Below are 15,039 nucleotides of genomic sequence, written 5' to 3' on the forward strand. Positions count from 1 at the left end.
GCTCGGGCGGCGGGCTCGGCCGGGGGGCGGGGCCCGGTCCGCATGAGCGCCGGGCCGGCCGGCCGGGCGGGGGAGGGGCGGGGCGGCGGCGGCGGCGGCGGCGGCGGCGGCGGCGGCGCTGGGCCCGGGCCGCGCTCGGAACGCTCGGCCCGAGGCGGCCCGAGAGGGGAGGGGGTGGGGGGGGCGCGCGGCCCGGCCGGCGCTCAGACTCTCGGGAGACGGCGGCGGCGGCCCCGCATCCCGCCCAGCCCGCTCGCCCGCCGCTGTGCCGCAGCCGGAACGGCCGCCGCTGCCCGCCGGACTGCCCCGCCGACAACCGCCGGCCGCCGCGCAGCCCGCCGGGAAGCCGAGGCCCGCCCTCGCCGCCCATCGCCGCCGGGAACTGCAACCCCCACAAGGCCCCGCGGTGTCGGCGCCTCCGAGAACCCGTAGCGGTCCCGCGCACAGCCTGTCGGGAAGCTCAGCTCCGGTGCCCGGGCGCGAAGCACGATGGGACTTGAAGTCCGCACAAGGACCGAGCTCGCGACGCTGGCCGAAGGCTTTTCCGGAGGTTCCGCCCGGGCCCTTCCCTGGGGTGGGTCCCGCGACCACTGGCTCAGCCAGCCGCCCCTCCCACCGGGACCTGGGCTCCCTCGGGGCAAGGCGACCAGCGGAGCCGGCGCTCCACTTCCGGGCCGACTTCGTCCCGGGGCGTGAGGTGCCCCGTGCCAGTCTTCCGGCACTAAACCTGCACAGGCGATGCCAGGACCGCGGAGCAGGAGAGCCCCACTCTGTACGGGGGCTGCTCAGGGCAGGATGTAACCAAGCAGGCCTTGACGAGCACTGCAAACGCCTTCCTCCCCTGTTCTCCAGCAGGCCTGAATTCAAGGCCCCCTCTGCCCATCCCTTCCCCCAGGCTGACTTCCGGGAGACAATAAGCACAGGACCACTGTTACACAGGGACTTTTGGGGCCAACAGCATCTGCACCTTTATCCCCACGCTGGGTGGCTAGGCCTGAGACACCAACAAATCACTCTATAAAACCCAGAGGAAACAAGGAGCAAGTGCAAGTCCAGGGAATAGGGCCAAGGTCACGCAGAAAGGTCACTGTTATCAAAACGCTCCTGGTCATACACTTCAGCCACCACCTTGCGGCCAGCAAACCAGCGCCCATTGAGGGCCTGGATGGCCTTGTGAGTCTCGGAGGCTATGGAAAACTCCACAAAAATCTTGACGATGATCTCTGCGTCCTCCTCCTCGCCCTGCTTCTCCTGGTATATGATGACACGGTTCACAGCACCAAACTTGCCACACTCCTCGGTCACCTCCCCCTCCAGGTCATCGTCGATGTCCTTGGGGTCCACCATGTTACGCAGAACCATCACCGTGGACTGTGCAGGGGAGGGGACAGCTGAGAGCTATGGCTGGCTGGGTCACCCTGCCCCACCCACCCCAGTGGCCCCGGATGCCCACCTCCTGCTTTCGGAGCAGCTTCTGCATCACCATGTGGCGGGCACTACTACCGGAGATGCTCATGTGCTCCTGCTCGCTGAGCATCTCTGGCCGCTCCGACTCAGGGAAGAGCTCCTCCTCCTCCTTCTCCTTCTTGGGCTCCAGGAGACCCAGCGTCGGGGGGCTGGCCAGGATGGGGTTCACCACTCCCACAGAGGGGATGGTGACCGGAATGGGAGGCCGGGCTGGGGTCACACCTGCAGCAAACCCACCAGGTCCACTGGTCACTCCCCCGTCTCTGCCCTTCCCAGGAAGGAGTGTAGCACCACCTACCCAGGCCTGAACCATGGCCTGTCCTGGCCACAGAGGGCTATGCGCAGAGGGGCAGGAGAAGAAGGGAGGCCCTGACCCACCCAGGCTCACCTGTGATGACTCCTGGCGCCTGGGCAGCCATGACAGCCTGGGGCAAAGCCCCCAGAGGTTGGGCCAGAGTCAGTGCAGGGGACACCAGTCCAGGAGTAGCCAGGGTACCCAGCACCGCTGCTCCAGCCACTGCTTCCTGCAACTCAGAAAGCCACCACACTCAGTCCCCGATCTGGCTGCCTCCACTCAAGACCACCCAAAGAGCCAATCCCCAAAGGATGAGGGAGAGAGGCGCTGTCACCCACAAATGAACCACACAACTGCACCAGCCCTCACCTGAGCTGTGATCTTGGCTGTGGCTGCAGCTGCGGCCACAGCAGCAGCAGGTGGGAGGCCTCCGGGTGTGGCAGGTGTGAGCAGGGGCATGGGGGGTGTGACAGCCTTGCCCACCCGCAAGTACTGGCCACCCAGATCAAACAGGTTCATGGAAGACACGGCATCCTGGGATGACTGGGCCTTCTCATACTCTGCAGGGCAGAGGCAGCAGTGAGGGTTAGCCCCAGTGCCAGGTGGGCCCCACCCTCACCTCCGTCTCCCCAAACTCACCAATGAACCCATAACCCTTGTGCTTGCCAGTTGTGGGGTCCCGGGCCAGTGTGCAAGATTTGATCTTGCCAAAGGCCTCAAATACGCTCTTGATGTCATCGTCGGAAAGATCCTGGTGCACAGAAGCCACGTAGATGCGGTTGAAAGCTCGCGCCTCCTCAGCCAGCTGGTCTATGATAGGCTGGGCCTGCCCTATATTGCTGGGTCTGCCCACCTGGGAGAGAGGCAGGGGACAAAGAGTCCCCAGTCAGCCCAGGCCTGGCCACTTCGGGCTGCTCTGCGTCTCCCAGGGGACTGAAACTAGAGCACACCCGACGTCCCGGCCCCGAGGCCCACCTCCTTAGCCCCTACCTTGATGTTCCTGCCTCCTAGCATCACTGAGTTCATCTGCTCCAAGGCGAGCTGCGCAGCTTCTGGGACCTCGTACTCCACAAAGGCAAAGCCCTGGACACGTGAATGTGCCTGTCGTTAGGCCAACAGGGCCCGGGGTGGGGGGTGGGGCGGGGTGGGGCGGGGCAGACTAAATCTCACCTTGTGCTTCATGGTGACGGAGTCCCAGGACATGTCAATGCTCTTGATGGGTCCGAAGGGAGCAAAAGCCTGGCGAATGGTGTCCTCCCCAAGCTCATAGTAGATGGAACCCACGTAGACCCGACACATGATGGCCAGCGCCCGCTGCCGCTGAGCTGCCATCTGGAGCAGGACACAAGGGGAGAGAGAGCCACTGGCTTGTGAGGGGGTTGCAAGAGGCTGGGCAGCCCACTCCCCTCCTGGCCCACCTACCCAGCTCCGCTGTGGGGAGAGCTCCCCACACGGCAACAAGGTGCAGGCTCAGCTCCTGCAGTCAGGGGAGCAGGGGTCAACAGGACCCTACCCCCAGGAAGGAAGGCCAGGCCCAAAGGCAGGACACGGACGCACCCCGGCCCATCCAGGTCCTGGGCAGACTGGCAGCAAAGCTGACAAGCGGCTGGGAGGCAGGGCTGCACGCCCTCCCACCCTGCCCACCTTCCAGTCTGGGGGCCAGGTACCCCAAGCTGGGCTAGAAGATCCTCCCAGGGTCCTGGTCAAGTGCTCTAGCAGAAGAGGGAAGGGGAAGCCATCCAAGCTTCAGGGACCCACTGGTGTGGAGGCAAGAGAGGGGGCAGAAGACAGGGCAGCTACTGCCCAGAAGAGAGCCCAGGGGAGGAGGTCAGGAGCCCAGATGGGGGCTCCCTGCAGAGACAAAGGGCAGCTGCTCATGCAGGGCCAACTCAGGTGGGGGCTTAGCATTTGGCAAGCCCCCCAGTGTGTTGAACACCTGACAAAAAAGGGCTGGCTGGAGCTCACCCCTGCAGCCCCAAGGCCCCGCCCCCAGGAATGTCAGAAGGTGGCAGAGCTGCCAAAAAGAGAAGCCCCAGGGCTCCTTGGAGCAGGGAGGGAACAGGCCCAGCGGGCCCAGGACTCTGCTTGGGCAGACGCTGCCTCTGCGCCGCCGGGGCAAGCTTGGGCCCAGGGACCTCCCCATGCCCCTCAGGGACGGGGTTCCCACCCCCGCCACCTCACACGTGACGTGCCAGGCAGGGGGGTTCCCAGAGCCATATGCAGTGGGCGGCCAGGAGCTGGGCCCCGGGGAAGACATCAGAGGCCCAGGGCAGGCAAAGAAGATGGGATCCTGGCTCTAGTCCCTCCATAAACACGGGCTCCCCTCACCCTCAAAAGGCTCCCCATAACCAGAGGCTAGTTTCCCTCTTTAGACACCAACCGGCCTCTTATGTAGACCAGACCTCCCCCTCCCTCAAAGAGGAGCCTGAAAATCAGATCCGTGTGTTCCCCCAACTAGGAATTTCCCCCCAAATGGGACTGCCCTTCTCAAACTGGGCTCCTGACAAGTCGGCCTCAGGCCCCTGCAGAGACCAAGGACCAGCAAAGGTGGAACTACGTCCCCTCTCGCACCAGACACCCCACACATACACCATCTACCCCTCAGGTCAAAACCCCCCAAGATAACAGCACATCTCCTCTCCAGGGTGGGCTTCCCAACAGCAGGTGGGCCAAGAGCCCTCCTCCCTGACATCTCCCCATAGACAGACACTCCTCAGCGAGGACGTCGGGTCTGTCTGGCCCTCGACAGGGCCACATCTCCCCTGTGAGAGCAGCACACCCAGGGATGACCCCCAGGGGATGGAGCAGTGTCTCTTTCCCAGACTCCTCCGCCCACGGCAGCCAAGGCCACAGCCACCGCCTCTGCCTCCTCCCTGGCCCACTCTGGGCTCAGCCCCTGCCTGCTCCCTGGCTGCATGGCCTCTACCCCTTGCTGACAGCCAGGCCCAGAGGACCAAATTCTTGCCCTTCCCTCTCCTGCTTGCTTGGGACCCCCCAGCCCCCCGCCCCATCCATCCATCCTCCCTCCAGGGTCTGATGGGGCCGGGAGTTAGGACTCGTCTCTCCTCGGGGGCCTGACCCCAACCCAGGAGCCCGGGCAGCCTGGAGACCGGCAGAGCTGAAGGCCCAGGCGCTGCGCCTCGTGCGTGCAGGCGACATGGGTGAAGGTGGGCCTGGCGTGGGCAGCTGCCCTCCTGGCCTGCTGCCCTCCGCAGTTACCTGGCCGGTTAGTTTTAAGGCGGGACCTCAGAGCAGATGGAGGCCTCCCCAGGGGCGGTCCCGGGTGGGTGCCCGCCCACACCACTGGCCCCGCCACGCCTGGCGCTCTGCTGCGCTCGTCCCGAGCTGGCGGGCAGGGCCGGCTAGGGGAGCAAGGTCCCCAGCACGCGGGCTGCACTGCCCCCCTCTAGCCCTGACTAAGGACATGAGCCCCGGAAGAAGTGAGCATTTCTATTGACCGATTGCAAAGGTGAGAGAGGATCTCCAAAGCCCATTGTCACTGCTGCCATCTGAAAGACAGTAAAGACAGAGTTCAGTCTGTTGGAGCCGAGCAGTCTCCCGCTCTTGTCACACCTCACGCAGACAGCGGCAAGGCCCGGAGTCCCCGCCCTGCCAGGGAGGCCCGCCTGCCTTCCCAAACTGCCGGCCAACTGGCCAGCCGCCGGCACCTGCCCAGGGGGGGCCTCAGAGCCCCAGGTGCCCCGCCCCGCAGCCTGGCCGGCGGGGCAGAAGGAAGGGAGGGGGAGGAGGGGGGGAGGGGGAGGAGGAGAAGGAGGAGAAGGAAGAGGAGGAGGGTGCGGACGGAACAAGGTGAAGAGCCAGGGCGTCTCCTGGCAGTGTGGATATCTGAGGGCCGGGCAGGGGGGCAAGGGGCTCGAGGCCCAGGCACCAGTCAGCCTCTCCCTGGCCTCTTCCCCACAGCCACTGCGGCTTCCCGTCACAGGGCCAGAACAGGGCCCTGTTGGAAGTGCTCCCAGCCTGTCCTCTCCGTCCCAGACCCCAGTCCGGGTGGTCTGGGCTCACTGCAGGGGTCGGGGCCTGACACCTCTGATCCGAGGTCGTGGGGGGTGGGGAGGAACGCCCCTACATGCTGCACCCTCAACTGGGCGCAGAGGCGACCTGAGGCAACGCTTTCAAGTCCGAGAGGAGGAGCCAACTCAGGGTGCGGGGCAGGGCTACAGAGAAGGGCGGGAAGGGGCCGCGGGCACTCAGCAGATGGGTAAGGCTGGGCCACTCGTGCCTCGCGGAGAAGCCTGGGCGTCCCAAGAACGAGTCCTTGAGAAAAAGAACCGCGACACCTCGCGGGGACGGCCACAGGCACAGGAGGAGGAAGAGAAGGAAGAGGAGGTGGGTGGCGGGGAGGGGCGGGCGAGGCTCCCTGCCCGGGCGGGCGGGGCCGGCCTCAGGCGGAGCCGGCACCGAGGCCGGAGGGCGGGGCGCGGGCGGCTCACCTGCAGGTTGGTGAGCTGCTGTTGCTGGTGCGCGATGGTCTGCTTCACCAGCACGCTCTTGATGCTCTGCTCCATGGCATACTTCTTGGCCTGCGGGAGAAGGCGGTGAGGAGCACTGGGGGGCCCGGCCTGCGGGAGATGCGCTTTCCTCCGCCACCTGCTCCCCGCCCCCGCTGTGCCCTGGTTCCCCAGCAGGTACACTCTCACCTTCTGGAGGGCCTCTTGCTGCTCGGGCGTCAGAGGAGGCAGTCCCAGCTTCGCGGTTGTGTTCTGCCCGTTCTCCATCTTGATGGAGTCCGTCCCCTGGTAGTGGGGAGCGGGAAATCATTAAGAATAAGCTCAAGGCCACCCCACGTGGCCCCAGGAACCCCACCCCACCTGCCTCCCCCTACACCTGCACGTGGCCTCGGGCCCAGTCCGTTCCCAGGGACAGACAGCTCCTAGTCACGGGCGGTCTCTGGCCTGGCCTAGATATGCGTCTGCCCCTCCGCCATCCCTGTGCCTGTCCCTAGTCCGCCCTCTCCCAAGACTCCTGAGCAGGACACACGCTGAGGAAGGCAGGTACATCGGGGCCCGTGGACAACCCTGAACAGTTTTGGGGCCCAGGCCACAATGGCCTCCTCACGAGATACCGAGACAGGCAGCGAGTAGTAAGAGGGGCCCATCCCTTGGAGCAAGCCTGACCCCAGAACCTCAGGCCCACACGGTGCAAGAAAGCTGGCCTTAGCCATCCCTTATAAGGAAGAGGGACCATGGTTCTCTGGATGTGCTGGGACTCCTCATTCCCGGACTGCCTGTCACCCACCTCTGCCCTCCACACCGCCCCACAGACCCAGCCATGGTCACAGACTCAGCTTTCCTGATTGGGTGGAGTACCAGGGACCACTCAAGGAGCAAGTGTGGGAAAGGGCCTCCCTCCCAGCATACCTTCAGGCAGCGCCCCATCCCCTATCCCTGCACACTGTTGAAAACCTGGACTTGCTCTCCCAGGCCACCACAGCCCCAAGGAGGACTCCAGTCTCCTGGGAAGAGAAGCCAGGAGCAGACCAGCCACAGAAGAAAAGTGGACCTGCCAGCACCCTAGCCAGGTGAGCATGGGGACCAGGAGACATTTTGGGGAGGTGGGGGGGGGGGGGGGGAGCAGGCACAGCCTGCTGCAGACCAGAGCGAATGCAGCTAGGATTAAGGTTACATTCTTTCTGCCAAAATACATTTCTAAGCTGTGTGCAGGCGAAAGAATACAGTTCTGTGAGCAAGAAAAAAACCACAGCCATCAGACCAAAGAGTACGTGTCTCAGGAGTCAGACCACACCTGCCTGCCCAGGAGCTCAGAGGGCCTGGGGCTACCCCAGCAACCGCAAGGATAGACCACCACCAGCCCCCTCCAGAGGGGATGCTCTGCAGCTCCCAGCACAGCCTTGGGAGGGACAGCAGAGGAGACAGACAGACCCCCAGCGCAGGCATGATGAGCAAGGACATCAGAGGAGGCAGGAAGGGGCCAGCTGACCCAACCCCCAGGAATCCCCATCCTGACCAGCCCAAGAATTAGGTTTCCAGCACAGGATCAAAGGGCAGAAGGGGCCTGGAGGTCCCTACTCTGGCGACCCAGTCTGGCCCAGAGGCTTGTCCTCTCTACCCTCCCGGCTGGCCCCAAGCCAGGTTCTCCTTAGTGAGACAAAGGCAAGAGTGCCAGGGGCTGTGACTCTAGAGCAGGCTGTCACCATGGTAACCAATGCCAACCCCCTTTCAGCCCCTTAGAAACTTTTCAATCTCCTCTTTGTCTTGGTAAACAAAAGGCCCTTCTCTCATCAATCAGGGCAGGGGAGGGCTGGCTAGATGGACACCCTGGCCCCTCTGCCCATCTGCTTCAGCCCCCATAACTTCCCAGGATCCAAGCCGCATATCACGGCCAAACGTCCCCTGAGTGTGTGGGGGCCCGCAGGAGGGTCCCACTCCAGCCGGCCCCCAGACCACCTTGTTGAGCCCCCACTGGAACCCGCTGGGGGCAGGCGCTGCCATGGAGAAGCACAAAGAACCCTACTGCCCAGGGACAAGGACTGGCTCCACCTCCCATAGGACAAGCTCCCGAGGACAAAGAAACTGGAGCAGGACGAGATCTGCCCAGACCCACTCTGAAGTCTGGCCCGAGTCCCATGCAGACCCCGTGCTCTGACTTACACATGTTCTGCTTCGCTGTTTTATCTAAATTCGAGGTCTGAAGTGAAAATCTCTGTTTCTGGCTCTTAACACCCATCACACTCTGAAAGGGCACATCTGCCCTCTTCTAGGACACCCGTGGCAAAGGGCGTGCACTAGCTCTGGGTCAGCCCCCAGCTAACCATCGTCACTATCTGCCCGACGTCTGAAGACACGAGGCTGTGACCCACCACAAAAGCAGGGCAGATGCTAAGGGGAGAGCCAGGCCTGAGGCCGGGTGGTGAGGGGACAAGACAGGTGCCTGCACCCAGAAGGTAGAGAAGAGTCCCTAGAGCTCCTCCCACCCCACCCCCACCTCTCTAGGCCCAGGGACACGCAGGCAGGCAGGCAGGCGGGCGGGCGGGCGGGCAGGCAGGCGGGCAGGCGGGCAGGCCTGAGGGCAAGGACGGTTAAGGTCAGTACCTGTGGAGGTTTCCATTTGTCTCCCGCTGCCACCACTGCCGCCGCCGCCGCTGCCGCCGCCGCCGCAGGCTCGGACCCCCCTCCTTGCTGGCCATTGACCTGCTGCAGGCAGGAAAGACATGTGGTAACGGACAGTTATAAGACCCACCCACCCCGGCCCTCTCTCCCCTTCCCTAGCTAAAGGCCAAGTGTCCATGGACGAGAAAGAGAGGCAGCAGAGGCACAGGACAAGACCAGCTCTGGCTTGGCCCCTGAGCATCCGACAGTGTCCCACTCCACCCCACACCGCCCATTCCTCCAGGACACCTGCAGCTGATCAGGGTCCTGGCAAAAGGGGCTGGCCTGTCAGAGTCTAGGGCAGCCCAGAGTTGGCAATGAGTCACCAGGAAAGGACAGGACAGAGGATAAGAGCTCCTGCCCCATGTCGAGGAAAGGCATCCTTCCCTAGGTCTAAAACTGCCCTCTGGCCACACAGCCGAGGTCTTAAAGATCAGTTCCTTTCCTGCCGGCAGGCTGGGCCAGGCCACAAGGGATGACAGGGGGCACAGCTGGCCATCCCCCACATCCCCCCCCTGAGGCAGACAGCGGAACCTCTCTAGCTGCCTGCACACACGTCTGGGCCGGCCCCATGGCTCAGCATCAGTCCCAGTGCCTTCCACAGGCTCTGGCCAAGCCCACACCCCAAACCCTTCCTGAAGACACCTCTGAGGAGGGCTGTTCTCCGAATAACAGGCTCTGGTACGTGGTCTGCACACACAAGCCTCCCTTCCCCCGCAGTCAAACTGTCCGGGGCTGTCTAACTGCAGGGAGGGCAGCCGAGAGCTTGGCCATACTCCACACCCAGAGGGGCATGGAGCCACTGCCAGGCAGAGATAGCCCAAAGGAGAGAACAGCTCTCAACTCAGCTCAGCAGGAGCAAAGACAGGCCACAGGCAGGAGGCAGCAACGATGGGGGCTGGGGGACTCGGTGGAAGGGCCCGGAGATCTACTCCACCTTCTCAGGCCACACAGCGGGAACTGAGAGCAGAACACACTTTCCCCACTCCCAGCTCACAAGACCCACAGACATCTAGGAACACAGGGGACAACCACGCTTACCCTGGGAGCCCTGTGCACAAAGCCAGAGGCTGGGATGACTTGGTCAGAGCTCGTCTCAGGCCCTCTAGCTCCAAAGAAGACGGCAACACAAGCCTGTCTGTGCTGGACACACGGCCAGTGGGCACAGGAGCTGTGGCTAACCCAGCCCTGCGCCTTGCCCAGAGCTGCACCACTCAGTTGCTGAGCTCAGCACCACTGCTACTTAGGAACGATGCCCCACAGAGAGCCAAAGGATGGGGGACCCTTGTGGCATGGCCCCACCGACTGGGCGTATGGCAGCTGGGGTCAGGGTCCATGTCTGGCTTGCCTCAAGCACCCTGGCACCCCCAGGAGCACATCTGGAGCCGAGGCTGCCCTCTCGAGGCTCACAGCAAGAGCTGACTTCAGGTCTGCGAAAGCAATCCAGCACCTAGGCCTGTGAACAGAGCCAACCCGAGGGCACATTTATCAACGACTTCTTGGTCTCCCAAACTAATATAACAGCCAACATAGGAAACAGGCCATTGCTGAAGGTAGTACACGACTCAGAAGAGACCTCTCAGGAACAGTCAGGCTGGCAGGGGAGACCACAAGGAACATGCCACCACCTCCTCGGACACCAAGGAGCTAGTCTCACAGAGCCCACGGTTCTGCTAAGAAAGCTTGGAGAAAACTGCTGTTTATGATCACAGATGGCCACGTGCTGTCACCTTCTGGCAATGAAAACAGGCGGCTTTGCAGTCACAAAGCTCCCTGTCATCAGGCAGCAGTGCCTCAAAGGGTGAGAAGTCCCCTCTGGGAGGCAGTGCGGCCCTGTGATTCTGGGCCCCAAACTCCAGCACTGCCACTGCTCACCGGCCTAGGCTCAAGACGAGTACTTCCATCAGAAATGCCAGAGAATTTAAAGTAATTACTTAACGTGTCCAAGACTCGGCCTCTTCAGGCCTGTGTCCCGGGGCTGGCAAGTCACCCCGTGTAAAGTACTCAAGGCTCTCCCGGCACAGAGCAAGCAGCTCTAGGTCTTAGCCATTATCAGCACTGGTACAACACCCAGCGTCAAATCCCCAGAGCAGAGCCACTGCGGGACGCCCTCCGTCTGTTCAGTCCTCTTTACACGGTGCCACGTGGTCTACCAGACGGCTGGGCTCTGTGCTGGGCACTTTGCAGCAAAAACCAGGCAGGTGGCACCTACATAAGAAGACTGCTGTAGTTCACGAGCACAAGAAGAAACCACCAAGCGAGCGCAGGATGCGAAGAAAGGCACCGAGGGTGCTCCGCTGAGGCAGCCAGGGAAGGCCGACGAGGTAGGTGCGGACCATCTTCAGAAGGAGAAGCAAGCACCGGTGCCCACAGGGAAGGGAGAGGGTCTGGCGCCCCTGCCGCATAGACGGAGACCAAGAGGAATGGCTCCAAGTGGGAGTGAGCCCAGTGGTCACAGGTAGGGAAGAACGGAGTGATAAGTCACAGACACACGATGCCACCAGAAGACCACGCCCCTAACGAGAAGGGGCCGTGGCCTGTTTCTGCAGCCAACAGGTGGAAGGCACAGAAGGGACAAGCGGCACTTCCGCATCTTCCTGCGTCCTTCCCTAGTGATCGCTGTCAGCCAAATTCGGTGCCACTCTATCCCCACGTCCCACGAGAGCTGAAGCCACATCTCAGGACAGCACCTGTGCTGCTCAGCATGCACGGACCACGGAACAGAACAGGCTCTCACTATGCCCGACCAAGACAGAACACAGGCTGTCTAGAGACCCACCCACTGGAAAGGTCAGAAGAGGAACGTGTCAGACCACAGCCTGGACCTCACTCCCAGAATCTGACGTGAGCCTGAGACTGTACGGTTTTCGGACGCCCACCAACGTATGTACGTGTCAACCTCTTGAGAGAATTCAAATGAGCAACAAACACCCCTACGGAAAACCTCGGTTTGCGGGACTCAGACTCACTGCCCGTGGCCACCTCTACTGTGAGGTCACCTCTGTCTGGCACCACGCCACGGCGCAACTGAGCCCAACTCATCCCTCAGGGTCCGTGAGTGCAGGGCGCTGCCAGCTCCAGCCTCCAGCACCCAGCGAGGCCAGCGCTCGGTGTCCATGCTGCCGCTGCAGGAGGCTCGAGGGAAACCAGGCACCCACTCTTCACTGGCTTCTCCTCCTCCACATTCCACACTTTCCCAGGAGTCTGGGTCCTCGTCTCCAAGCCTCCCTCTCCTTCGCTGTCCAATTCTAACCACTGTCCGGGACAGTCGCCAAGTCCTCTATCTCCGTCTCTTTTCTAACTTCCTCTCAGGCAGGTCGTTTGCTCCTGTGGTTTCAACAGGGAGCGGGACGCGGTAGAAAGAGGACAGTAAAGTTAGCAAGGTCGGAGAATCACACGCTGGGCTCCCCTCACAAGCTGGGGCCTCCCCCCACCCCCCAGCCTGTTCCTGTCCCAGTGACTCCCAGTGACATAGGTCCAGCCTCCCTCATGGGTGTCGGCCCCCAGCAGAAGGCCTGGCCAAGATCTAGTTCTAACCTAAGTCCACTCCCTGACCTCAGGTGTCTTCCCCATCAGTCCAGCGTCCAGCCACCTGCAACAGGTGCCTTCTCTGACAGACCTCACCATGTCACCGTGGGTATGGATTAGGGGCGGGGGGGAAGGTAAATAAAGCAACGGAATGACGTTGTGCAAGGTCCAGGAGAACAGTCATTTAAACCGAATAGGAAGAAAAAAGGGTCAAGGGAGACTTCACCATGAAGTGTGGTGTATGTAAGCGTTCTCCATCAATGCTAATCGCTCCAGGTGACTGAAAGGTAGGTGAGCACTGAGCAGGGGAGGGAGAGGCTCCTTCCGCTGGATGTCCACACCACCCTGAGCACAGGTCCCTCGAGCTCACAGTATACATGGGCCCCGTGGGTGGCAACTGGTCCTCAGGGTCCACCAGACCCCAGAAGGGGGCCGGGACTACGTGTAGTTGCCCACTGTGCCCCCAAGTGCTCGGACAGAGCCTGGGGCAAAGAAACTGCTCAAGAAACGTGATGCGAGAGCACATTCTCTCCTTCCCGAATAAGGAAGCCGGGATGGAGTCCCTGTTAGCTGGTAACCACTTCCCGCGGAGCATCAGCGGAGAGCAGCAGAGTCGCAGCTGTGGATGCAAGGAGCCAAGGCCACCACCCTTCCCACCGGGCCAAGATGCCTTCCTACAGGCCCTGCACGCCTGGCGGCTCGTTCCCACGGACAGGAGGAGACGCCATCACTGCCAGGAGCCCCGCAGTCAAGCCCCGGCCACAGGCGCACCCGTCGGCAGAAGGGTACGACAGCCGCCCGGCTCCGCCCTGAGGCTGCGACTCGGCGGCGCGACCCGAGGCCGCTCGCGCAGGCCCGGCCGGCCGCCCCCCCGACCGGGCCGCCCTGGGCGCGCCTCACGGCCCCCAGACTCCGACCGCCGGAAGCTGTAGCCCGCGAGCCGGAAGCTGCGGCCGCGGGCCCGGCCCCGCCTCGCGCCCGCCCCCGCCCCCGCCTCGCAGAACCGAGAGCCGCGGGGGCCCGGGAGCTACCGCTGCGTCCCCAAGAGGCCTTCGGCGCCCTGGCCCGGCCGACGACCCACTCCCGCCGACCGAGCGGCGGCCTGCGCTCACCGGCGGCTCACTTACGAGAGCTATGGTCGCCGTCGCCATCTTGCGTCCGTCGCGGCCGCCGCGCGCGCCACACGCTCCTGCTCCCTCCGCGGTCTCGCGCGATCTGGTTTGCCAGCGGATGCGCCCGGAGAAGGGGGGAAGTCTCGCGACAAAAGGCCCCTTCGCCCTCGACGAGGGAAGACAGAGGAATGAGCTTCCGGTGTGGGGAGGGACCGTTAAGGGCCCGAAGAGGAGCCGGCGGACGGGGCGGGGCCGGGGCCGTGTGGGCGGGGCCGGCGGCGCGCACCTCTTTCCCGGTTGCCTCACACATCTTGTCTTTCGCAGCGCTTACCCTTCGCCGGCGGAGGGCCGTCCAGGCTCAGTGTGTCTGTTAGCCCCTCGCTTCGCCCTCCTGCCCCTCTTCCCGCCGCTGCTCCACTTTTCTGCCTCCTTAACAGAAAAACGGGTGATGTGTGTGTCTCCTGCGTCCCCGCTCTCACCCAAGAGGCAGGACAGAGGAAGTTTGGATCCCCTCCAGGGCTGAAGAAGTCCCATCTGCCCAAACGATCTTGTTGAAAGAGGTCACGAAGAGTCGCCATATTTCAGAGTCAGATTTCAAGTTACATCTTCTTTGCGTCGTGCCGTCTCTGAAGTCAGCATGCGCCTACCAGTGAATGATGTGCCTTCGTTTAATTAGCCTCATTCTCTTTCCTAGTGAGTCATAAGACAGCAGTGCATCTTGAAACTGATGGCGTCATGGATTCAATGACATGCAGTCGGTAGAACGGGGATCCAAAAGACAGGCTTGTGAACCCATCCAGTGGGAAGGGCCTGCACCCAGAGTCCCCATCGGGGCCTTGAGCTGCCCTAGACGTCTGCCATATGTCACACCCAGCCCCAAGACCGTAACACAATGAAGCCACATCTGTAAGCTCAGTGAAATTGTCAGTCCAACAACTTCGGCCTACCTGAGGCAACAAAGTGTCTTTCCCAGTTAGGCAGGTCTCTTCTCAATCCTGGGAGGCTTTACCGTCTAGTTAAACAGGGTTGGATATTTTCTTCATACCCCTCCCCTCTAAAATGATAGAATTTTATAAAGACAAAAACCCACGAACACAGAAGTGAAATATTGTGGAACTGGAGGAAGGTGGAGAAGGGGGTCTGTTTAGCCACCTGGAGGTTAGCATCTGAGGGGTCGTGTGTGAAAATGCAGCTGCAAGAAAGAGGAGACCCCCAGGACCTCTATCCCTACTGGCAGTGGCTGGGCTGTCAGAGCAGAACCCTGTTCTGAAAGGGAGTGAGATTCTTGCCCTGTCCCCACCTCCACCCTGGCTCGAAGTCTAGCCCCCAGCATGTGCCCACCACAAAACTCAGAGCTCCTCTCTGCAGTAGCTCCTGGCTCAAAAGAAGACTGGTAGCTGGAGGGTGCTCAGGAGAATGGCCTGGCTAGATCCCTGGCCTCAAAGCTCACCAGGCAATAAGCCCCACCATTAAGATCGTATCACTCTTAAGAGCAACTGGACAGCCCAGG

The 15,039-nt window shown here is 62.4% G+C and overlaps 1 protein-coding gene and 1 long non-coding RNA gene across 10 annotated transcripts; one reads left to right on the forward strand and one right to left on the reverse strand.

Annotated features, from left to right (window-relative positions):
• Positions 1-943: 943 nt before the first annotated feature.
• On the reverse strand, positions 944-13,716 carry PUF60 (poly(U) binding splicing factor 60). 9 transcript variants are annotated; one of them, XM_060611622.3, is made up of 12 exons: positions 13,545-13,716; positions 8,833-8,934; positions 6,421-6,516; positions 6,214-6,303; positions 5,221-5,271; positions 2,933-3,094; positions 2,753-2,845; positions 2,402-2,615; positions 2,132-2,322; positions 1,856-1,991; positions 1,454-1,689; positions 944-1,371 (listed from the first exon to the last, which is right to left on the reverse strand). In XM_060611622.3, exons 1-12 carry the CDS (start codon positions 13,566-13,568, stop codon positions 1,072-1,074), a joined length of 1,695 nt encoding a protein of 564 aa, XP_060467605.1. In that variant the 5' UTR covers positions 13,569-13,716; the 3' UTR covers positions 944-1,071. The 9 variants fall into 9 exon arrangements, with proteins under 9 accessions (XP_060467605.1, XP_060467600.1, XP_060467604.1 ...); XM_060611617.3 differs by having other exon boundaries at positions 8,833-8,931; positions 13,545-13,673; XM_060611621.3 differs by lacking the exon at positions 13,545-13,716 and adding an exon at positions 13,189-13,318.
• Positions 6,513-8,420, forward strand: LOC132664777 (uncharacterized). Its single transcript, XR_009603828.3, has 3 exons — positions 6,513-6,774; positions 7,204-7,301; positions 8,102-8,420. It is a non-coding gene; the product is annotated as an uncharacterized LOC132664777 (long non-coding RNA).
• Positions 13,717-15,039: the final 1,323 nt, after the last annotated feature.

This window comes from Panthera onca, chromosome F2, assembly GCF_046562875.1.
Source record: "Panthera onca isolate mPanOnc1 chromosome F2, mPanOnc1 haplotype 2, whole genome shotgun sequence".
In the NCBI taxonomy this organism is placed as follows: Eukaryota; Metazoa; Chordata; class Mammalia; order Carnivora; family Felidae; genus Panthera; species Panthera onca.

What these genes read in the sequence shown, in the direction of transcription:
- PUF60 (XM_060611615.3), bottom strand. Translation starts at nt 13,012, where the DNA reads ATGCTCCGCGGGAAGTGGTTACCAGCTAACAGGGACTCCATCCCGGCT. An exon ending in ACAAATGGAAACCTCCACAG is followed by an intron (nt 6,517 to 8,832) that starts GTACTGACCTTA and finishes CCCCACTACCAG; the next exon opens with GGGACGGACTCCATCAAGAT. An exon ending in AGCTGCTCCGAAAGCAGGAG is followed by an intron (nt 1,372 to 1,453) that starts GTGGGCATCCGG and finishes TCCCCTGCACAG; the next exon opens with TCCACGGTGATGGTTCTGCG.